At 39.0% G+C, this 25,769-nt stretch overlaps 1 protein-coding gene and 1 long non-coding RNA gene across 3 annotated transcripts; one reads left to right on the top strand and one right to left on the bottom strand.

Annotated features, from left to right (window-relative positions):
* The first annotated feature begins 1,352 nt into the window (after positions 1-1,352).
* zpld1a (zona pellucida-like domain containing 1a) lies at positions 1,353-14,265 on the top strand. The gene is made up of 10 exons (XM_008332581.3): positions 1,353-1,527; positions 1,743-1,963; positions 4,079-4,260; positions 4,796-4,868; positions 5,294-5,391; positions 7,223-7,303; positions 7,395-7,566; positions 10,562-10,664; positions 11,073-11,102; positions 13,219-14,265. The coding sequence occupies exons 1-10, from the start codon at positions 1,422-1,424 to the stop codon at positions 13,392-13,394; spliced, it is 1,242 nt and encodes a 413-aa protein (XP_008330803.1). The 5' UTR covers positions 1,353-1,421; the 3' UTR covers positions 13,395-14,265.
* On the bottom strand, positions 2,616-7,467 carry LOC107990027 (uncharacterized). Of its 2 annotated transcripts, XR_001761567.2 has the most exons (4): positions 7,387-7,467; positions 5,274-5,380; positions 2,831-2,987; positions 2,616-2,728 (listed from the first exon to the last, which is right to left on the bottom strand). It is a non-coding gene; the product is annotated as an uncharacterized LOC107990027 (long non-coding RNA). The 2 variants fall into 2 exon arrangements; XR_003052989.1 differs by having other exon boundaries at positions 2,616-2,987.
* Positions 14,266-25,769: the final 11,504 nt, after the last annotated feature.

The following is a 25,769-nucleotide window of genomic DNA, read 5'->3' as shown; positions in this document are numbered from 1 at the left end:
TGAGAAGACGGCACAAAGGAAACCTATTGCTGTGAAAGAGTAGGGGAGATGAGGAGAGTGTAGGTGTCTGTGGTCGGATTCTCAAAAGGTCGGAATTCACATGAGAAACTGCCTTGGAGTCCAACTGGACCCAAGGATAAATGCCACTTTAAAGCACTTTTCCCACTTGAACAGAATGTCATGAGAGCACGTACAGTGCTGGAACATGGGCCAGCAAGAACAGGAACTCCCATGGAACCGCATGAACTCAGTTTTCTCTGTCCGTGATGGGACTTCTGTGAGCAGAAATCAAAGATGAGGGATCAGGTGGGCAGCAGCTCACAGCTCCTCTGGACTGACTGACCGCCTGCTGCTGTGCTGACTGAGGACTGCCACACACAAAGCATGAAAAGTGTGGATTCCCGGCTGCAAGGACCCATATGGGCAGGCACAGCACTCCCTGACGGTCCCAGGGAGAATGGAACAGCTCAGTCAGCAGGCCAGGGCCACTGGAGCGATGAAAAGATAATCCCCCCTCCCCCCCCTTTTACTGCCGCTGGACCTCATGCAGCGTCAACCCATTTGTGAACAGTTACAGAGCCAGATTGGGCCGAATTGATATGAGTGGGAAACTTCAAAACCTGCTCATGTTTCTGCAGACGTGAATGGATTTGTATAACACATTCAGATTTGATGGACTTTCCCATGTGCAACCCGGACACCCCTTTTTGTTGACGCGTTCAAATAATGACTCTCTTATGTGTGGGATCCCTTTTCCCCCCCTGCACCTGAGTTCTGTTTCTAGTTGTCCAGCAGGGATGCTGTGTGGACCATTCCATCATCTGGCCCAAGCTTATGGAGAACCGCTGACTTGCTGGCTACCAGGAACCAGGGTGAGTGGCTGAACCTTAAATATGCATGAATATATATTTTTTTAAAAACTCTAGCAGTCGGTAGAACATCTTAATTCTGGTGCGATTGCCTCAGGCCTGAAAATCTGTACGTGTGACTGACAACTATTATGTGATAAGAGCATTAACCAGGACAATGAGATGTGCTCGCAGAGATAGGCCATTGTACCTGATGAGACGTCCGTTGTTATCGGCACATCATCCAACGTCATTTGCGATAACTTTGATGCCAAAGACGCAGGTGTTCAAAGATAATTCAGCGTGACATTTGTCTGCTCCGATTCTGCTCTGCAGCCGTGTGAAAGACACGTCTCTGAAGCAGAGGGACTTTTGTGAGCGCTTTCTTTTGGCAAAGCCTGCTAATCCAACGTTTGCAGGAGAATATATGAAGTTCTTTTATTCAACTTTCTTTTTTTTTCTTTTTTTCTTACATTTATAACTGAACAAATGCATTAGCATTCACAGGGGCATTTAACGTGCCTAGTCTGCCTGTTAATTGTCAGATCTCTGCTGTCTCTTTTAGGTTCTGAAATGGATCATATACATTTAATTCTTTTACTGTTAAGTAAGGCCGTGTCAGCTGGAGCACAGTTTAATGGATACAACTGTGACAGCAACTTTCACAGCCGCTTTCCTGGTGAGAAAACAACGACTATTTACACCTTACTGTATTTAACTGAACTGCAGGGTAAAATTAATGGCACGATGAAGGGGAGGAGGGGTAACTATTTGTATAAAAGGGTTTATTTTTATCTCAATTTCAGAGAAACGTTTTACTATTATGCTCATTTCTTTTTATTTTAACCTCTCTTCTAATACACACGTACGTGTGTGTGTGTGGGTGTGTTTCAGCGGAAAGAGACATTAGTGTATACTGTGGAGTTCAGACCATCACCCTTAAAGTCAACTTTTGCCCCGTTCTCTTCTCTGGCTACCTTGACACTGACCTGGCCCTCAACGGTCGCCATGGAGATGCACACTGCCGCGGATTCATCAACAACAACACCTTTCCCACCGTTGTGATCTTCAGCATCAGTCTGGCATCACTGGAGTCCTGTGGTAATTCCCTGGTGGTAAGAAGAACGCCATGTATTATTGTGTTATGGAAAGATGAACTGTATAATAATAATGGCAACAACAACAACAATCATCATTATCCTAATAATAATGATAATATTTATTTTTATGTTATCATTATTATTATTATTATCAGTAGTAGTAGTAGTAGTCTATAAATATCATGTTGTACAAGTGATGCTGACCTTTATAAATTCTGACACCAAATATCTCACACTCCAGTGGTCTGAAATGTAAGTGAATGAAAACCCAAAGTTTTTTTCATTTCTATCCAGAGGGACTGATAATATATAGATCTATCAATTGTGTCCATCCTCTGTCATAAAACGGACAAACACTGTAATAGAAATATAATTTACCGTCATATTTAAAATGTGTCCAGTGGACTGCAGTCGTGTGAAAATGCTTCCACCTCGTCCAGTGATTTCCTAACTCCTTCCTCCAGACACCGCTCTGCTAAATCGGACAATTCTCAGCTTTTGCTTTAGAACTGGGTAATGAAAAAAACTGTGATGCCCTACAATGAAATATTCTTACTGGACAAAAAGATGAATTTTAATTAAGAAAATATGTAAAATTTCAAATTGGCACCATTTAAACAATACATTTCCATGTCCAGTTTTATTTTTTTTAATTTTGCCCCCTACCAATATTATAATTATAATATATACCAATATTATCTCACTGCTTGCCAATACCATAAGTTACCCATTCATTTAGTCCCTCCATCCTGGTGTGGACCAATCCAGTGACAACCTGATCTGTGAAACAGCATAACAGAGAGCAAGGGATCAATACAACCTTGAAAAAAAATAAAAATAAAAAATGACTGAAGCTGCAGTGAAGAAGTTTTGCATCATTACCTCTGACAGGGATGAGAGTTTCCCTCTCCCTTTTGTCTGTATGTTGGCACGATTATAAGAAAACCATCGAACCAATTTTCTTGAAACCTGTTGGAGGGTGTGATGATTCTGGAGCACTTTAATACCCCGACCAACCTTTTAATGTTTGGATTGGATCCTGTAAGTAGGAGGAAAGATTAGACATCTTTGTATTTTTCACTGCTTTAACATCGTAATTGCTTTTCCTGGTGTACTGTAGATAATAATTCACATTTTAGCACCGTCACAGTTTCTATTAGACATAGGAGCCAAGTTGAAGCTATATGGACATTGTGTTCACACTGCAGCTCCACTTTGTAACAATTAGGTGTAATTATTTAATAAAATATTTCTATAAGTTTATTCTAACTGACGTGGCATGATTTGAAACTCTTTTTTAAATGTGAATTGTTCTTTTGCTGAGCTCAAAGTAAGCAGGTTTTATTATACATCAGTGGCTCTGTATCTGTTTATAGCAACATGTTTTTATGTCAATCCATTGGAAACACTTAAAATATATTTAAGTTTTATTGATAATTGAAGGCTGAAGATAAGAAATAAGTGGGGGAAAAATGTTCTTGAAATACCTGCAACACCTGCAACTTCACCACTAGATGTTGCTAAATCCTACGCAATGTACCTTTTTTATATTTATTTAGCATTTACACATTTTCTGTATTTTACAGATAATGTTAAAAGTCAATTTTGACCTCAGATGACTCAAAAGTTATCTTGGTGAACTAGTATAAACTTTACAAAACAGCTTCCAGCAGTCTGTGGGTAAAAAAGAAGTCTCTTTTTAACCACTGCTAGCTGTGTCATTCTCAGTATCCGTCCTGTGATGTTGACATGCTGTGGTTATCATGCATGGGAATGAAGTCCAGCACTTCTTATCTCTGAAGAGGCACCGCTGTGAGATCCTGAAGGCTCTGTCGGGATGGTGACGAGCAAACAATTTCTAAAACACTGTAAAGTCCGTTTAAAGTGACTCTCTGCTGCGAGCTGTCTCTGAGCCCTGTTTTGCTCGGTGATTGAGCTGTGTGCAGTGTACCTCTTCCTGGAGGGTCTCTCCTCAGATAAGGCCAGGCTGAGGTAAGGATTAGTGAGGTGCATTAGCGCGCTCAGTGGTATGGCTGATGGTATCGACTCCTGAGCCCATGGTAGACCAGTGGTGGTCAGTTATCGAGCCACAGGGACGAGTGTTAACCACGCTGATGTTCTGCATTGCAGGTTTCCACAGCTCAAGGACCTAATGCTTATGGAAACATGTCACTGGTGCAGATTGGAAACATTTCAGGTTACGTGGACACACCCGACCCTGCCACTGTCATCAGCTACCTGCCAGGTCTGCTGTACAAGTTTAGCTGCAGTTACCCACTGGAGTACCTGGTCAACAACACACAGCTGGCCTCGTAAGTCTGACGTTTACCATTTATTAGGCAGGGAATAAAAAGCAAAGTAAAGATTCAGTGAATAAGTTTTTGGAGACAAAACTATATGAAATTAATCTTAGAAAGAACTTCAAACTAACAACCATATGAAGGACAGGATATGATGCTCATTAAAGATAAAACATTAATATATTGGTATATATACACTGATACAATACAAACATGCAGTAGACATAATGCAAAAATGATACAATACAAACATGCAGTAGACATTATAATGCTAAACATTCTGCTATCTTATGATATTATCATATGTACCAATTGATTATATACCTTCAACAACAACAACAACAAAAGAATGAATAATCACAGTGACTTTACAAAAAAGCCATGCCTGCTGCAAGGCTGAAATGTTCCGATCAGATTTTTTGTAAACATTTTGAACAAACAGTTGCCTCTGTAGCATCATCCGCTCTCAGGGTAAAATCCCTGGAGTTGCCTTAAATAATGAAACCAGTCAATGTGTCTTTGAAATGTTTTCTTATCGTTAATAAAGGTCAGCTGCTGCAATCTCAGTGAAGGAGAGCAACGGTACCTTCATCAGCACATTGAATCTCCTGCTTTACAACGTAAGTCCCCCAGATTCCTGATCTTTACTTGCACAGGGTAATAAAAGCTGCAGGAAATAAGGAAAACGGGGGGAAGTTGCTTTGTAGATAAGTGCTCATTGGTCACCACCAACGAGCATGTTAACAGCTGTGTATAAATTACCTGCTGCACTACTTTTATACATCTACAGTAAAAGAAACATGTATTGAGGCCATTATGCTCAGTTCAAACCTTTTCAATTGTTAAACCCATTTTACTGAATCACACAGCAGGGAATTCTTATATATGTCATCAAACCTGTGATGGCACATTCAGTGTGAGGAGAAAAAAATACAGGATGTAAAATGTGCTAAAGTTGGGTCTCCATACTAAAAACCTAAATCCTAATGTCACCAAAACCCTTCACCTCCTCACCGGACACACACCGTTTCTTGTTCCTGCACAGGACACATCATACGCTCAGCAGCTGTCCATCCCCATGGCAGGACTGACTCTGAAGACACGTGTGTTTGCAGCAGTGAAAGCCACTAACCTGGACAGAAGGTGAATATATACAGTTTTAGAGAAAGAAACACACATGAGCAGAATCATCCATTAGACCTGCTGAGAATACTGCAGCACTTATACACCTTTCCTCCCTGTGGGGGCTCATACAATTTCTTTGATTGGGCCATAATGTTATTGAGCTGGGGTTTTCAAAAATGAACAAACTTAGCCAAAAACATAACATCACAGTGAGAGAATGAATCATTTCTGTTCCTTAGAACAGTGGTTCTCAAACGTTTTCTACTCCATACCACCTGAGAAAACATTGAACTCTCAGAGTACCACCATGATCACCAACATTAGAATATAGCAGCAGAGGCCTTCCCTATTAGCATTTAATTAGTTATTAGCTATTAATTGTGCGTGATATGTTTCAGATTTATTCAACTGAAAATATAAATGTGAAAATATTAATTTTCCCTGCGTACCACTACAGTACCACAGTTTGAGAACCACTGCCCTAGAACAAATGACTCCTATGTTACTATTATTGGACTTTTATGGAAATCGTGGACCAATCTTCAATTCCTGCACTATATCAGGATTGTGTTCAGCTAAACAGGCCCAGTTTTCACACTGAGTAAATTAATTATATTGTGAAATAAAATGAGTTTTCAGTTCACTTACATGCTTTTGTTAAATAAAATGTTAAACATTTGGTGTCATCAGTGGATCACCCACCAGACGAGTTGTAGAACTGACACATTTTGTTCCAAAAAGCCAAAGGGCGATGAATACCTCTCACCTACTGTACAGTAATCTGCAGGTGTTATATAGAAATCTGAAACCTGACGGAAAAATCCAGCTGGAATCAAAAATTACTATAAGCTGAAATAGATTATTGATTCGATGATGATTAAGGAGGCTTTTAACCTTTACCATTTTGTTCCTTTCAGTCAAACCTTTTATGATTGGCACTTCTATTGATTAGTCATAACTTCAGATTTTACACTCAATTTTCAAGGTTATTTTGGTGGTGCATCACCATGGAAACCTGTCCATAAACTAAACCTACTGCAGAGAAGGTTATGATGAAGGGAACACATGAAATCACTGCCAGCTCAACAATCAATTTCATCATTAGCTGAAAATCCTGCTGAGCTTCTGTCGTTCATACGAGCAGTCATCATTACTGCAAATACCAGGTTTCTCATTTTATTATTATTATTATTATTATTATTATTATTATTATTATTATTATTATTATTATTATTATTATTATTATTATTATTATTATTATCAAAACTTATCATTTAAATAACTATTAGGCACACTTATAAGGAACAGGAAAATAAGAAATTAAGATTATGTTCTTTCAACTATTGCACCTTTTTCCTTCACACGTGAGGGTCCTTCACAAGAGAGGGTCTTTTCTCTGAAGGAGAGATGCCCGGCAACATTAGGCCTTTAAATTAAACTTAAAAGTCTGCGGCAGATTAGAGTAAATAACTTTTCTCTCATGCACCAAAATAAATATTGAGAAAATCAATGTAATTAAGGAGCAGGGAAATCTGGAGTATCTGGTCCACAGCTGACAAATTTCTGCTCACAAGTTTTGTGCCACTTAGATAAAGATGAAAATAACGAGGCTGAACTCCAGGCAGGCTGTAGTCAAACAATGACTATAATGGTGTGTTGCCTGACTACAGTGTATGCCATGTTAAGCTGCTTTGCTCAAATTGGGAAACACACAGGCAGTACAACATCGTAGAGTTCATGCTGTGTAACTGTAGTGACGGTAGTGAAATATAAAGGTTCCTTTAGACTCTACTGCTCTGTATATGCCTCCATTCTTAATGTGAATTTCCCTATTCCAACTGGACACTAGATGGAACGTTCTAATGGACTACTGTTACACCACACCCTCTGGAAACCCAAGTGATGACCTGCGCTACGACCTTTTCTTCAGGTTGCTAAGATAAAAAAAAAATTGCATTTATTAGACTTTTTTGTCTCTTTTTCTCATTAACTCTATGCAAATCTCTCTCTTACTTGTCCAGCTGTGAAAAAGACCCCCAGACCACCATCTTTGAGAACGGGAAGAGCCAAATGGGCCGCTTTTCCTTTGAGGTGTTCCGCTTTGTCAAGCACAAGAACCAGAAGATGTCCACTGTCTTCCTGCACTGTGTCACAAAGCTGTGTCGATCGGACGACTGTCCCATGCTACTGCCAGTGAGAACAACACAGCATCGTAAAAATATGTTATTTTCACACTGACATCCGCTAGAGGGCACTCTAGCCTGCTGCAACTTATACCCCAGAGCGACTTATATATGTGTTGTTTTTTTTTTGTTTTTTTCTTCATTATGCGTTTTTTTTGGCCGGTGTGACTAATTCTCCAGAGCCACTTATAGTCCGGAAAATATAGTACTCTCCTTTTTCCTTCATCCTTCCCTCCTTTTTTCCTTCTTTCCTCATCACTGCCTTCCTTCCATCTTTCCTTCATTCATTCCTTTCTTCCATCCTATGCCTTTCCTTTATTCCTTTTACATCCCTAGCTTTAAAAAAAAATCATTCAACAAAGACTTAAATACTTACAGTATGTACTGTAGTAATCAGCAGGGCTAGAAAAGGCCTCTATCAAATTCTCAAATTCATGGTCAAACCTTTGCCAATGTCTTCCTCTCAGTTCCACCTCTTGTGGATTTTTTTTTACACCATACGATGATGAACTACATGATGGGGAAAAACATCTCTCCTGTTTCCCTGCTTTAGAATCCCTGGCTCCGGTTCATCTATAAACACTGCCAAGGCAACGACACTTGGCAGAATTCACAGCTTCTTAAACAGCACGGAGCAGAGATGGCAGGGATGCAGTCGGCCGTGGAGCAGAGAGGGAGACGCTTTTAGCCAGACATAATTTCAATGCAGCCCAGAAGATGTTAGTGTATTTAAGGGCAGATATGGTGCATTTAATGGATGTAAACTATATTCAGAGTAATACTACATCACCATCAATGATGCATCCATTTTCTTGCTTTTAAAATCTCTCAATCTCATGCTACTGCTTTGGTGTGTGTTCGTTCATTCATTTCGACCCTTTTTCACCCCTTACTTTCGGTCGGAACTAACAGTTAAAGCTTTGCTCTGTCTTTGTAATTGAGATAACGACCGGCTTCAGCACTGAAAAATGAATTGAAAACGTATCGATGGAGGAATTTCTGCTGCCACGGTTAGGGAGCCAGTGACATTTAGGATGTTTAATTTCCGTACTGCAAGAGTGCCAAAGATGATATCTCTAGATTAAGACAATAAGTCATGCATGCATACAAGAATTTCAAAATGTTATGCCTCTCTGTCAGAATATCTTTTGTTCTTTCTTTTCCTTGGGGCTTCATAACCACTAAGGAAACAACAATAGGTAGAGTGGGCAGCACATCAATGTCCTGATGGGAGGCCGGAAATGTGTGTGGTAGTGCACTCTAAGGCACCCCATAGTTGCAGATTGAATTAGAACTTGAAAACCTTTTATCCCTTGGTGATAAAGTAACAGAGAGATTTGGTGTTAAGGATCCTGGTTAGTTTGGTTGATTAGGTGTGAAATAAATAATGGGTTCAGGTAATATTTTAACTTGGCCGTTTCCTACATTAATTGTTTCCCAGGTCAGAACTTGGGCATGTCTGCTGTTGAAGAAGACTGTCTCCACGTTAGGTCACTGGGTCTTTGTTGTGTTAGTTGGAGAAAGTGACTGACACAGAGATTTCTTCGATTTCACATCATGGTTTTGGAGATGAACCTGAGAGTATTGGATGGGTTAATAAATTTATCAGTGGTATATGATCCATGAAAGAATATAAATCAGACCACTTCCAGAGAAGAGTAAAAAAACCTCTCAAGGTCAATTTAATCATACAAATCCACCCAAGTTAATGGGGCGAGGCAGGGTTTGAAAGTGGAATTAGTCGTGGGAATAGATCTGTTTTGGGAAACAATTATTGCCTTTAAAGAGTATCAGAGAGAGCAGCACCTTCATTAAGTGGTGGTCACTCCAACTGGGAGGATAAAGTGTGTGTGCAGGATAGAAAAAAAAAGAAAATGTATCCTGCACACAAACATCAAATTCTATTGGAATTCTGATTATTCACCATCAGTTTATTCCTGCATTTGATTGCAAATAATTGCTGTGAAGGAAAACTTAGTGTTATCTTCGTTTTATTTTTTGGTTTGACCTTAAGGGCAAGATAAAAATTGACACGTCGGTCTGGGAGGGGTTAGATAATTTAACCACAGTTCCTTTTTTGCTTGAAAAGGCTGAAAACCTTAGGGTGAACTTCTAAGAAATCCACAGGGATGTTATCCCAAGCTGAGAGACAGTGAGTCATCACAGGACTCTACCATAGGTCAGCGGTTGTGATTTTGCAGTGTCAGCTCTGTGCTTAAAGTTCTACTCAGGAGGAAATTCCTAAGTTTGACAGTGAATTCATTAAAAAGTCTGTGTTTTCAGTGTGTTTAACGATTCTAGTCGAGCTTTGTGACCCCTGATGTAGCCTTGTTATTGGCTGCATCAGAGTGTGTATATTTTATATTGTGTTTCTGCCTATAAGGGTATAAAATGGCACCTTGATTGTGTTTCGAGGGTTTAGCCAGTATTTTAAAAGTAAGTGATTAAAGTTCAGGAACTTTAGGTTGATGATGCAAACACGACATGAATCTCCTTAACCTACAGGGGCTGTATAAATATATATATTTTGCCTTAATTTCTGTCCATTGATACAATGTTGATATTCATTATGAACCCTATTTTGACCTTAGGCTGTACACCTCCACCAGGGCCACATGACAGTGAAATACATGCTCAAATCAACCTTTCCTTAATCTGTGTTCCACAAAACAATGGAGTTAATTTACATATATTTATAAATTATTATTTCAAGTTTCTTTTGAAAATTGCCTGTGAGCTGATCCGACCCCTCCCTCCACCCCTTTCAGTACTCGTTCTTGTAGGTGTTTTTCTCTTTATCCATCTACTACTATTTGTTCTTTTTATTATATGCATAAAACAACAAAACAAAACAATGTCCCTTCAGATCAACACATAACAGCTGTATTATATGAAAGTATATTGCTTTTATAACCCTGAATAAATCACAGGTGATTCTTTTCTCTATATGAATTTATCATCATAAGGAGAAATTATGTCAATCTTTCTCTTTCTGATTTTTTTAGATCTGTGGAAGCAGGAAAAGAAGAGACACACCAGGAGAGAAGGAGCACAATGTAGCATCTGGAAATGCCGTCCTGACTGCTGGGCCCATCATCACACGCTTTGGTGCGGTCTGATAACAACACGTCTCATCCTCCTTTGTTAATCCTCCCCCTACTTCTTGTGCTGCAGAGTTTCCCAGCAACCGTCTGTATTTCCCTTTCTAGGATCTTTCTCCTTCACTGCAGAATACAAAAAATATATACCGTGCAGCGCTCTAAATGTTTGTATTTAATTATTTTTAGTAAATTCCCCTCATAAAAACGCATGTTAAAATGTGTGGAAAGAAGACTCTTGGATGTTGTTCTGTGGTGAAAACTTATGAGGGCAACCTAGACAGCCACCAGGTGTCCTGCTGTTGATTCATGTACTGTATAAAAATTAACAGCATGCCACTGGACCGTAAAACACACTGTACAGAGCGTTATCTATTGCTCCTGCCTTAAATGGCCTCTTCTTCTCCTCTGTTCACAGACGAGACACCCACCAACAACTCTCAGCTAGGTAAGTCGGCCAAACACACACTCTGCATAGGACTCCACCTTTGCAGAAGGGGGCCCCATTTTAAGCGATATATGGAAATCGTGTGATTTATGCTGCTCACCACGGTGCAAATTGTTATGGAGTGATATAGCTCACAATCACCATCTACCTGAGACTCTAATTCGTAACAGCCACAGCTGTTAGCAGAGAGCGCTGATAGAATAGAAATGTGTGTAGCCAATACATTTGTTGACAACCAAAATATACTACTACTACTACATTATTATTATTATACAAAAGGCAGGTACAGGGTTGGGTTTTTGGGTAGATTGGGGGTGCCCCCATTTGAGTGAAAAGCATTAAAGATCCAGAAAGGTCCAGAAAGTCGACGGTCCGCTCACTGAGGTGATGGGTTAGATGCACAGGGCACATTTCATTGTGTGGTTTTCTGCACACACAAAAAAGTTCTTTATAAAAAAGGCCTTAAAAGTTAGGGCAAATGTCCCTCAACATATGATTCTTTACCCTGTTATGTGTAATTATCCCTTTAAAAGTAAGAGCATAGAAGGACTTACATTAAGTGCCACTTTCCTCCAAGTATCTACTTTTGTAATTGAGCTGCATAACAGCAGTAGAATTATGTGACTGGAGGTTCAGTTAGAAACTCCCACAGAGACAGTTAGACACAGAGGGCAGGAGCAGCAGATTGCTGCTCAGCACTGGGTAAACCTGAAAAGTGCAGTCTATTGTGCAGCGGTTCCTGTGTTTCAGTCAGTCTCAATCAGAATCCACTTTATTGGCCAAATGTGTACAAGGAATTTGACTCCATTTTCTTCTGTACATTCTTTGGCTCAAACAAGATACAGAACAGAGCACAGGGCTAAACAGGAAAAGAATACATAAATAGTCGTTTCTTATGAACAACATTATATCCCATCAAACCCCAAACCCTTTACCAGACATAACACAAGACAAACAGGAGTGTCAGGATGTCTCATTTCCTGTTGTACACATAAAATACCTGCAGGACACGTTTTGATGACTGTGTCTACACATTCCAAACAAAGTGGGTCATCATGTGCCCACTTTGTCCTGGGGGCTGCAATCCAGTTGGGGTTGGGGTTGCTAAAAATAGTCTGTGGTCAACAAAACTTTATTTTCAAAAATGTAATTTGTAATTATTTTTGTGCAGAGTTTTATGAGATTTGATGAAAGTTTAAGACAAAGAACTGTGAACATGGACAGATTCTAATGCAGATACATTTTTTTAAAGATTGTTTTTGTCACAGTCATTGGACTTTACCTATAATGGCAGGAATTGGACTTAAATAAGGCTCCTGTTCCATTTGAAATTCTAATTATTAAATAAATGTCAGAGAGCAAGTAGTGGAGCATGCAGCGTCACTGACATGCTCCGACTGAAGAGCAGAAATCAGTAGAGGCAGTGGGTAAAAACATCCCTAGAAATCAAATTGTCCTTGACATTTTGATCAGAGTGGCACACACACTACACAGCACTCTTAAACACGCCAGCACATTTAGACTATTCTCCACAGGCACAGGACACTTAAACACAGGGGTGAAGGAACACTTTTTCAGGAATATGATGTACCTTGACTGAAACTGATGTGCTTCAATCTGCTTAAAATGATCGAGGGTTGCACTGTTTGAGGGTAAAATACCATTAAATGAAGAACCTAGCATCATGTAAAGCAGTGTTTCCCAACCTTTTTTGAGCCGCGGCACATATAAATCACCAGGAAAAATCCCACGGCACACCACCAAACAGAAATCTCACAAAAAGTATATTTAATTAAATATAATTAGTTAAATATAATCTAGTTTAAATGATATAACTGACTAAAATCTTGGTCTGTTCAGATCAAGACAACGCTGATATACTAGCAGGAATTGAAGAAAGACACTCACAAAGATCTTCTTCAACAGCTCTGATTATTTCATTTTTTTTTAGTTTACCAGTCTACCACGTAGCAGCACAGTGGTTGGGAATCACTGATTTAAAGTAAAAAATGTACATATTTTTAATGTAAGCTCTCTCACCTGCAGGACTGTGAAACGTTCCACACAAGTAGTTTGTTTAAACAGGAAGTGTTCTCCATTTTGTGTTCTGCTTTAGCTCAGCTGAAAGCTCCAGTTTTTCAGATGAACACAGTGACGAGTGCCCTCATCTCGGGGGTGATCATCCTGGGGGTCATGAGCATATGTTTCTTCATCTTCTCCCTCAGCCTTCTCAAAGGCAAGATCACGCCGGTCACCTCTCTGTCGGGTGTCCGCAACCCAGCCTTCAGCTAAACTCCAGCCGACTGCAGACGCTCAGAGAATACAAAACAAGAGAGAATCTACTCATGTGGCCGCTGCATTTAGTCATTGTTATTTAGATCAATATTTTTAAGGCACGTGTTCATAGTTGGTACAGATTAATGTAGAGGTAAAGCAGGAGGTTTTTTTATACTATATATATATGTATATGTCCTATGTATTTGACCCATGGAACAGGCTGATCTGCAGGTGAGGTTTTTCAATGCAGCTTAAACCCACGGTTTTGGGACATTTCACATAAATCAATACCTCTGCTGTACAGTTTTCAGTTCCTGGTGAAGAGAAAATCACTCACACAACCTTCATTGTTTGTTTTTTTTATTTTGACTCTGTCTGTTGAAAATCTAACTTGGGAAAAGGAAGTAAAGCTGTTATGTCTGTATATGAAAAGGTTAAAGGTTTGGACTAAAGCCGTTCTCAGAAAGCCTTTCAGGTGGCTGCTAGCCTTATGTGTCGTGAATAAAACGTAGTTTGTTCATATGTTTCCAGTGTAAATTGAGTTTATTTTAATTAACATTTATAAGTTATTATATTGTATAATAGGGTAGGGGTTATGGGCCAGGACCCTTATCCAGTGTTTTCTAACCTTTTTTGAGCCATTGTACATATTTTACATGAGAGAGATCGTCAGCAAACAAAAAGTATAATGTAATGAAACATAATGATCTTCTATTTTAAATTTACTCACAATTTGATGGCTTAGTAATAAATTCTGCTCTATTTAGTTGAACACTGGGCTTCTATACTCATAGGAGTTGAAGAAAGATACACAGAGATGTACAGCAGCTATGAGTCTCTCATTTTTTTTTGCTTAGTTTTTAGAGGCTGCTGACACCTAGGATGGGAGTTTGTGTTTACGGCGCACCCCGGGCCGGGCGGGGGGGGGGGGGGGGGGGGACGATTATTTCCACTATATAAAGTGTAAGCAAGTGAAATTGGTTATGTTGATATCTCACAGTACACTGATGAGACCCAGGACAATGGTTGGGAATCGCTCTGCTCTCATCACTGTAACAGACTGGTCTGTTGAAGCATTTACATTTAGGTCACTGTTTGGAAAACTGTGTACATCAATTTAAAATGAAAAATAAATAAATATCAACAGAGGTCAACTTTCACTGTTGACATTGAGCAACTCAATACAGCATATTAATATGAAATGGACTAAAAACATTTAATTTCTAAAAAAAAAACTAAACTAAAAAACTAAAGAAAAACAAGTATCTGTTAGTTATTTTTAATGTGAAATGCTAGTGCACATGGAAGACCGTTTAATATTTTAGGCATTGTAGACAATTGTTATGGCCTGAATGGACCTGTACTTCATGGAGAGAGCGAAGAAAGCGTCAGGATGAAGTGCTGGAGTGGAGCTCCTTCTCAGATCACAGATTTTCTTTTGAAAACTCTTTGATAAAATTCAATAATAGAGTAGGAAATGTTCAGCGTGTTTAATCTCTGCTGCTTCACTCTGGGACGTGTGTGCTAAGTCGCATCATTTAAAGATGAAACACAGTTTAACCTTGTGTAAACTTTTCAATATGTAGTGCAGGTTCAAAGATTAACTTCAAAGGAAAAGGTCAAAGGAAATACATGTTGTACTGTATTTGACTGGAATCATGAATGGCTGATTTACATGTTTAATTTTTGATTATTAATAAAGCACTAAAAACACTATAGAATAATGTTGTTAAATACTCATATTCATATATTATACAGCTGGGGGGTTAAAACACAATGGGAAATGTATTCAATATATGTTTGTTCAATTTGACCTGTGTTATTCACCAAACACCTGTTTGAGAAGTTGAGTAAACTTTAATACAAGTAGCTCACGTTGCTGTAAAATGTTCTTGCCCCATTCCATTCCATTTCATTTCATTTCATTCTATTCTATACAAAATAACACGAAGTAGCACTTAAACAAAAAAAGATTTCCTCTGTTCTTAAAAAGCTGTGTCTAGAGATGAAAGGAATGTCACACCTTGTTAGGTCTGTAAGAACGGATGAACTTTCTTCTTATTATATCTGATCACAATAGACTCTCCTCCAACCTTCTCAGGTTTAATTTCATACCTTGTTCTTGTACCTTGTTACATTACGCTCAGGAAAAAGGAATTGTTTTGGTTCTTGTTTTTTTTTTTCTTTAAGGTAACTGACCTGCACCTACTCTCTCAAACCTCTTCATGAAAAAGTGCAAAAGGACATGACAGTTGTTCCTATGTTGTTGTTGTTTTATTTTTTTTTTAAATTATCTTAAACTCATGAAACCCACAAAATACACACAGAACAACTTTCCTTTAAATGCACAGTCTAGATCATCTACAACTATTTCAAAAAATCTTGCACTTGTGTCACTGAAGATTTAAAAAATTGTAATTTACATTATTTTATTATTCAAGTTGCAAAAATAATATTTAATTCTTCCATGAAATCAATGGCAATATATTTAATGTCATCCTTTAAACACACACTGTCCTGCGTACATCCTCATTCTTCTGTCTCCCTGTGTTGTATGTTACATTCTGTTTTTTTGTTCCTTTTTTGTCTTTTGAAATCATCTAGTGCACCCCAGGGGAGACGCGCCTCCCGCTTTGAAAACCACCGATCTATAGAATCACACAAAAGTTTGAAGTTCACGTGAAAGGCATCGGAAAAATATTGCTGTTTGTTTCTCTGTGTTTTTCTTCTTTTTGACCTGCCCTAGACAGGGACACAAAGCTGCATGCTTTCAGGACTCTGCTGGGAAATCAGTACCTCGAAAAACCATAGACACACAGGTAAATATGCAAACTCCATAAGGAAAGACCAGCAGTTTTCATTGGAGTTTTGACCTTTGCCTGTGTTCCTGGAGGTCGTGTACAAGTTTAGGTAATCCTGCTGTGTTGGTATTAGACTGCAGTTCATTGACTAACCTTCAGTTCATATAAGACAGACAGTTTGTTTGGTTTAAAATGGGCTCCCATACTTTAATTACGATTTCCTTGAGATGCTTTTTTTTAAATAGTATTTAATTATTTGAATTCCCTCACTGTTGGTGTTCTAGCAGAAGCTCGGCTGTCTTTGACAAAACAAACGAAACTCACCTTGGGCAAAAAACACAGAATAAAAATAGCTGAAAATAAAAATAATGTTCAGAAGTTGTGAGCTTGTTTGCTCTTTAAATAATGGAGTCCCAGATCCCTATCCAGTTTTAAATATATACTGTATATATGTAAAGGTGTTCAGACTTTTCATCGTCCACACACCAAACACTAATGTCACTATAGCAATGCTATAAATAGCACGATGGCTAAGCTGGTGATTTTCTGTCAGAGCTTCACACCTGCTTTGTCCACACAGACTATAAACATGGATAAATACAGCGCCTCAAGCTGCTCTGCCCACCTCAGGTGTCCATTATCTTCAAGTTCTACATATTCACATTCTGTACACTCAATAATATTTCTAAAAAAGTGTAATGTTTTGTGATTAGTCCATAAACCTGTCCAGTCAGCATGTGATCGGCATTCACGGAATGACAACTTGTTTTGTTGCACGGTACAGCACATGCTCCTCTGAACACCCTGCCGGTCCAGATGTCATCATCAGGCTGCAGGAAATTTAATGCAAGTGTGTGACAATCATGAACAAAGAAAACGACCAGAAATGAACTGATTATCACGGAAAAATAATAAGAAAAATACACAACAGACATCCAGTTATTATTTTGATGTGGCCCAGGACAATTTTCTTGAAACAGACATTATCTGTTTATTAAGGCTCATATTACAGTGTTCTTTATAAAATGGGCAGCGTGCTCATCAATACCTACTCTCTGTCACCATGTGATTTGCCATGCTTTGATTGGACATGGACATTTAATGAAGATGTCAAATATTGTTCATCATGGTATTTCTGGGAGCATTGATTATAAAAGAGATAAACTTATTACACAAATACCTGAATCATGGTATGTCCAACAACAGGAGGTTGAATATTCAGTAAATAAACAAGTAGTCTACATTACTGCCAGTAGTTCCTTCTGTTTGGAGGCCAGGAGGCAGGTAGGTGGCAGTGATATCCTAAAAGAGAAGAGCTACTGATTTATGATGGTCTTGGATCTTTTTCTGTCGCTCGTCCATCATGTTACGTTGCGTTTGTTTACCCAGCATCCCTTTGTTTAGACTCCGTGGTCAGCATGTGTTCAGAGTGATGATGAAAGGCTGGTTTTAAGCATGCTTCTTCCCACACATACGACCACATGATACGAAGACTGTGACTGACAGTTCCTCTTGGTCAAAGAACATTCTGTGGTCAGTCACTGATGTTCATGGGATCAAAACTTACCATCACAAGGCAGAAGGTCACGGTCGGTGGCAATCACTCTGTTCTTTGTTTCCTTCGGCTCTTTATTAATACACCACACCGAGTCTGAGTGTGACTCAGCTGAAAAGATTGTCATCTGAAAAAGAGAATACATTGTTTTGGTTTGTTGTGCACGTCTGAAAGTGTACGACGTTCGTCCTGATAAATGTCAGACACGTGGATCTATTTTTAAATTTGCAGAGGAAAGAGTAATGAGACACTGACTGATTCCAGCTGCATTTCTCTGGTTGAAATCAGAGGGCGGGCGCAGCTCTCTGATTGATTATCTTACATTACCGACCTTTACAGCACATTATCAAAATATTACACAGAATCTCGCTCATCTGTGACCACTGAGGACGGTGGCCACGTCACTGCAGGACATTACAGAAGCACATGTTTACAACAGGCATTCATCACTCCAGGAAACAAGAAAAAAATGTAAAAAATAGAATAGGAAAATAGAAAGGAAATGTTTCGCTGTGATTCCTTTCACATTAAAAGCTTCATTTGTGTCAACAGTGTGTATAGGAAAGTGGAGGTTAATTTGTTATTTATTTTTTCTCTTAATCTTTAATTATAACACAAAACTTTGTACATTACAAATGTGTCCAGAGCCTGTTTTTAAAACCTCTCAAAGCATTATACTCTCATAAAAAAAATCTCGGTTTATGATTTTATGCTGCCTTAGTGTTGCTAATGAAGACAGAGAGTTTATACATCCACGATGTCAGCTGAATCGAGCTGAGCCCAGTGGTGTCGAATCTACATATTCATCAGGGACGGTGCCCGCCTGACTGTGGCCCACCACTGTCCATCAGTCATTAGTAGGCAGTCCATGTCCGTGGAGCATGAGCAGCATACTGTTAGTGATCAGCACATGAATGACAGTGGCTTCCTATCAGCCACTTCTCATTCTGTGCTTCTCTGCCTGCTGGGCTGCTGTTCCTGACACCTGCTGACTGGTAAGAGTGAGAAGCTGCTGTTGGACCTGAACCACAATTGGTTCCTCTTTTTTTTTTTTTTTAGGGCTTTTGCATTTAACAATAGCTAATTTTTCACTGTGGATGGCGAAGCACAGACCATAGTCAGAAAAAAAGAAAAAGAAGAAAATATAAAGATCTGAACTTATAAAAGGTGGAAACACAAACACTTTTACTGTAGTCAAAAATGATATTCATGGCCACACCTCACCACAGGCTGTGATTTGTGTTTATTCTTTCCATCACCTTAAGTTATGTATGGTGTTTAACGCAGAGCTGAGCCATAGATATGAATGGAAATAGTTAATTACAGGGACATTATATATTTATTCTTAAAGCCTGGGTTCACGCTGCTGCTGTGTCCAACTGTGATACCACCGGCGGCGGCATTATAATCTGTAATCAATCAAACAATGATTCAACCAATGGCTCCCTCCCTCTCACTGACGTCCTGCACAGCTGTAGTACTTTGACTATGGCATTTAAAAAGGAAACTCAAATACAACTAATTTCCACTTGTCTTTTCTTTTTCTTGAAGACTGTTAACGCTCCGCCTCACAGAAAGTGGATCACTGTGTGTTTGTCTCTCCCTCTATTCCACCTTGTTGGTTCATTCCTTGTTCTTTGGTGAGCATTAATAATTTGTGTTTGGATTCGCTGTGTTTTTGGATTGTGGTCATTTTATTTTGAAGTCACAGAGTTGTGTCGGTGTGCTGCGTTTACAGTCAGTCCACACCTTTAATTGGCATCAACTCCTGGATCAACTAGTCTAAACTCTAAGAGTTTTTCTAGCTGGGTGGTAAATGCTAGAGAAAGTTGTTTACCATCATTATCAGTATCACTATCACCAGTAAAACTAGAGTACTTCTCACATCTGAGAGGTGAAAGAAAACACTAGGTAACTTAAAAAAAGAGAGAGTGTTATTTAAAAGTCAAATATACAAACAAGCTTACATCACGTCTGCCTTAACAAAGTCTTTCTTAATAAACCAAAATGTGCAAAACCACATGTAATGACAAACAACTCACTCCAAACACTCTACAGTCAACGCTGTCTTCTTCACCATTAGCTGCAGCGGTCTGTGTGGTGTCAGGCGTCCTCTGCTGTAGCTGATGGTGGATTTATCTGACTTCAAAACACATTCTCATCACTTCAGTCGATCTCAGATGAGACTGCTGACTGTTTTGTTCAGTCGATCTCAGATGAGACTGCTGACTTTTTCTTTTTTTTACTATTGTAACGTACGCTTTCCTCTTTGCCCGATACAGTCTGTTCAACAGCCTGAGCCCACTGTGTTAAGTGACGATAATCTTCTAATGTAGTCCCAAGGCCGTACGGCTCTGGGAACGGTGGTTTAAAATGTAATATTGCCTTAGCAACGAACGAGCAAAAAAGAACAAAAAAACAAGAATAAGGAGCTCAGAAGTTATTTTGCGACTGAGTTAAAATACACTTTAAATTAAACATCAGACACAATACGGCAGCTTTAAAATTCAGTTTTTCTCTGGAGTTTTTGTTAAATGTAAACTTTTCAGAAGAACTCTGTAATAACAAGAGCACGCTGTAAACTTTCCTGGTGGCCTTCCATTTTCAAATGTCTTTATGATACAAGGCACAGCCATTCAAAATGTATTGTCTATTTATTATTCATACTACGCCATATAAGTATATAATAAGTCACACAGTACTTAGAGCCCTTACACAATTTAATGCTTTATTGAAAACAACATGGAATATATTTATATTTCCACTTAAATGTGGATATCACATGACTTAAGAGTTACTTTAATCTCTTCTAAATGTTTCTCATGCTTTTCTCCACAGGTGAACAGGCGAGAGAACAGATATAAAGCACGCTGAACGCTGCGTGTGTCAGATGTTGTGATCCTTCAGCTATTTGTCGTCTGTCATCACAGCAGCCCTCTGACGATGTCCACGTCATCGGCAGCAGGAACTGTGTGACATGCGACTGGCTCACATGAAAACATTATGATGCTGCGGTAAAATCCCTCACTGTTAAACACATCTGTTCACCAGAATCGCTCTGAAACTTGTTTTGTTTTGTTTTAAGACATTTCCACTGTTGTGCAGCTCCGTCGAATGAACCTGTGTATTTCAACACGAGCTGACAGCTGTGACAGCAGCACAACGGAGACTTATCATTACACCCAACAGGATCATTTATTTGATCTGTTTTGTGCTGGTCTAATTCCAGCCTCTCCACTTGAACATTAGTTAGCTGAAGAGTGTATTATTTTACTTTCATAATATCTAAAGAACTTTTTTTTTCCAAATCTGAATGAAGAAACCCAGTTTCGGAGTTAGTCTACACACTTTTGGCTGACATACTGCATTAAATATTTAAAACTGAAACAAGTTCTAAAAAGTTCTGAGACTCGCAGTCATTTTACAGCATTAAAACTGTATTGAACTGCAGAGTGGAATGCAGTGGGACCAGCCTCCTGACGTGACATTATTGTTCCTTACAAATCTACCTCTCCAACTTCCTTTTAGCAAAAGTATTTAGAAAAATGCGATACCTTTGTCTTTCATGTCTTTATGCTTTTTTATAAATAAAAGAGAGTTAATCTAGACACTCAGCGAGGGCACCTATTGGCTGTTTACCTTTGCTGTATGGAGGTCACGATGGTTCTCACTATACTGTACTGCATAAACAGTATTGATTTGTGCCCTGCCTCTGGGATAAACCAGTTTGAGCCTGATCTAGTTGCAGGGTTTAGGTTAAGTTTCTTGCTTTTTTTGCTCTCCACTCTTGTTTTTTGACATTGCTACAGTGAGGTTAGCCTCATGCTATAAGTGCTGCGCTTATGTCAAACTGTGTCTTCACTTTTGGGTTGGAATGTGGGTGGCCCTGTGGTTGAAAACGCTAATGGCACTGAGTGTGTGTTCCAGTGAACGTTGGGAGCCAAAGAGCAGATAGTTGTCTGCATTAATGGGTTTTCTATAAGCGTCTGTTGTGCGGCTGTCCTCACTGCCATTGTACACAGCAGCAGCACAACCAGGAAGATCAGGGCGTTTGTATGGAAGGGTACATTCATTTACTCTGTTCTCAGACACTAATTTTAATATACTGTATTTTTATAGTTACAATTCATTTGAACCATTTTCTTATTCTTTTTTCTGTCATGACTACTTCTGTGCACCACACCTCTGTTTAAACCCTTGATGATAAATATTAATATTACGTATCTTTGACAAAATAATTGTACTTCTCTTTGACTGACTTTTTAAAGGATTTTACGTAATTAGAACTTTCATCACAGACTAATTGTTACCCCACCAGACCACCTGACGTCTCTATAAAATCACTGGACTGTGCTCAGTAATCTCAAGAAAAGACAATGTCGTCCAAAAACACAATGGAAAGACACGGTGTGAAGACACAACTGGTGCATGAGAATAGTCACTGAAAACAAACAGACCTGCTATGGATCTATGTGTGTTAGGGTTAGCGTTGGTGTGTGTGCGTGTGTGTGTCGGTGACCCAGTTAAAACATACTATTAAAGGCATGTTTGTAAAGAGGACGTGTCTGGTTTCACAACAGACTTAAAGCCACAATGGAGGTTCACATGTCGCTGAAACTAGACTCGTCCACACTCAGTGTAAGTTGGTCTTGAACTTCACCTTAAATGAAGACATTGAACCACAACATTACAATGAATAAACTCCGACGCCGGGTTCATCTTTGGGGTCAGGTGCAGACGTGAAACTGAACACCACTATTTTAGAAGTGGGAAAATAGGCGGAAACACCGTGCTAGACAAAACGAAACAAAGAAGAAAATACAAACACCTGTGGAATCTGGAGCAGGAGTTTTCCAGCATTTGGGATCAATACTAATGTTAATTCTTTCTAATGAAAGGAATGAAAAGAAAGTCAATGGCTGATGTAAATAAACCACGCTTTAGAGAGGATTAGAGATCCAGGTTGTAACTATGAACACAAAAGACTGAATGTTCAATAATAAAGAACTTCTTTCCCAGTCATCTGTACTCTGGACTGTGTTTTTTCCAATACAAATTTGATCATTTCTAATAAAGACACTCAAAGACAACTGTATGAAAACCAGAGCATGGTTTTTATTCAAACTAACTGAATGTCAATCCTTGGATGAAGCACAGAGGCATGTTGTGACCTGGTGCCACAGACCTCCCTTCAGAATTCTACAAAGAAGGAATTCTCTGATGGAAACACCACTGTGGAGGTGTTAGAATAAAAAGGAGGATATGGAGAGAAATAGCTTTGTTATTTTCATAAAATAAGTTGGGGTTTTTTTTTTTCATTCGTCTTGACCTACCCTTGAGTTTTACAGCTTACATGTGTAGACTTGTGTCTACTGCCTGTGAATGTCCCCCAGCTTCATAACTTTATATTATAAAGCTCATAAATCTTTTTTTTTTTTTCACTTTTATAGCCGTGCAAATTACACTTTGAACGAAACAGTTTTATAACAGGTTAGACGTCTCTTTTTGTCCTCGACCCTTCTGTTCTGTTGTTGCTGTTGTTGGAATTTATTTTTAATTTTTTGATGTAACAAAAGATTTATTCGTTTGACTTCAACATGCCTGCAATCATTGTTTTTGAGTCACCCGGCTGGACTTTGTAAGGTCTTGACTCAGAATGTCTCAAAGTGATTAGAACTAAAAACATCCAAACAGCAGCAGTGCAGTGTTGATGAATTTGCCAAAACTGACCGGTGGTCAGCGTTGGTTCACAGAGGTGAGTCAAATATCTCCACGGAGACCTCTGTGAATAAACATCAGCAGGGTCCGTGTCAGAAATGTCAGATTACTGTGGGCACAGATTCACCAACGTTGAAATCATGCATCGTAAAATTTGAGAACTTTTAGGGTCAAAGTTTAAGTTAGAAAAAAAGTTAATGAAGCCAATCTCTTTTTGCTCTCCTCTTCTTCACAGTCCACAAACATGCAGGAAATGTTTAATTGTTCCCCGTAAATTGAGTGTGAACGGTTGTTTGTCTCTACATGTGCCCCTGTGATGGACAGGAAAACTGGACCGCCCGCCCGCTGATTGCTGATTGGCTCTGTGCTACCCTCTAAAGGATGGAGTGGTACAGTAGAAGATGAATGAATTATCGTTCTTTTAAAATGGTATTGTCATCCTAACCTCACTAAAAAAAAAAAAAGCTGTGCTGCACGTACTGCGTATAAACACACATCACTTACTTCCCTTTCTGGATACTTTTTTCGTTGATCTGTGTAGGTTTTTTGATGTGGAGCTCCAACATCAGCCCACCGGCTGCTTGTATGTATATGCCTCTGTTTTTGCCTCTGACTTTCATCTACACGACAAGCTTTGTTTGACTGCGACTGAAAGTAACAGGATGGAATTTCCTATTCAGTTGTGTTGAAAAGTGCACAGAGGATTCAAAGAGAAACTCCATCAGCAAGATGCTCAGTTACTTAGAAACAGAGAAGTTGGGCTGTTGTTTCAGAGCAGATGACAAGAGGATCACTGAGTCTTTGAACTTTGCAGTGAGCACAAGCGGGCAGCAGTGGGGCTTCAAACAACACAGCAAAAGTCTGTACTTCTCTGTTTACATGCCCACTGCAGTTCAACCTTCTCCATCTCACGGCCATACACACAGTTTGCCCTTGTAAGAGTGAGATTTCCGTCACTACCATTGGCCGGGCAAGACTCAAACCTTTGAGATTTCATGTTAATGCCTGTGATGAACCAGCAGGAGGCGCCTTGATCAGTTGTTTCTGCTTTGATATTTGACATAGTCACTAACCTCAGCACACCATGCTCAGTGCTGTACACTGAAAACACATGTTAACTTATTACAGACAAACTTTAAGGCTAGGAATATGTCAGCAAGTATATAGTACACCCACCCCACACACACATATATGTGTATATATTCTTATTTATATATATATATATGTAGTATATTATATATTATATTATCTCTATGCAATAGAAACCCATGCAGTAGTGCATGGGTTTCTATCGTTAATGACCAAAAACACCATGTGTTTCGCCTATCAGTATGTGAAAAGACCTTCTGCTCTGCACGTGTCTTGGTCAGAGTATATTGACAGTTGATCATGTGAACGTTATTTTTGCGCAGTCTTGTAAACACAATCACAAGGTCTGCTGTTCGGTGGATCAGTGGTTCCTTTTTTTTTTCCCATAAAACTAACGAATGGTTTATGTTACGTAAGGTACAATAGTTTTAAAAACAAGTCCGGACTTTTGAACTTTGAGTTTTACCGGTTTATTTTTTTCTCTCTTGGTGTTAGCGCAAAAGTATTTCTGAACATGTTAGATTACATTTTAATGTAAATCTTAATTCATTTCAGCTCATTAATATTTAACACTGACCTTTACATTAACTTATTGCAGCCATATTATTAATAAATATTCCTTCAAGCCTTCATGTTCTGCTTCATCCTGTTTTTGGTGATTATAGTTTGTATATTGATTCAACAGTCAACAAACTAAAAATAATAATAATAAATAAATAGATAGATAAATAAACACTGCATACAATCACCTTTCACGCCTCTATATTTATAGTTTTAACTAATACCTAAATTAACTACATTGTCTATAAGGCAGACAAAGGTACAGTACATTTGCAGTGTTGTTGCAGCTGTCATACAATACCTGTCCACTTGGTGTCCTCCGTGAACTTTTCCTCTCAGCTGACCACCTGACTGCCTTCGTCCGTTGTCTGCTCCTCCTTTACTCGTTAGTCGGTTTACTAATGATTAACTGTCAGTCCGTGACCACTGTTCAGATGCAGGTCATCATTCGTAGGTAGCCGCAGTCTTCACCTCACTGTTCACAAATCAAGATGTTGTTGGTTTCTGCTGAGCAGCAAACATTATTTGATCAGACAAACAGCCACGTGTGCTTTTTTTCTTCATAGTTGTGAACACTGAAGGTAATGTGTGTTTAGACATTGTATATCTGTACGTTGTAAACAAGGAGTTGACAGTTTAATTGTCCTGACGTTCAGTTCCACTCCT

This window comes from Cynoglossus semilaevis, chromosome 19 (genome assembly GCF_000523025.1).
Source record: "Cynoglossus semilaevis isolate Cse_v1.0 chromosome 19, Cse_v1.0, whole genome shotgun sequence".
In the NCBI taxonomy this organism is placed as follows: Eukaryota; Metazoa; Chordata; class Actinopteri; order Pleuronectiformes; family Cynoglossidae; genus Cynoglossus; species Cynoglossus semilaevis.
The sequence above is the reverse complement of the archived record's forward strand: the minus strand, read 5'-3'. Positions and strand labels throughout refer to the sequence as shown.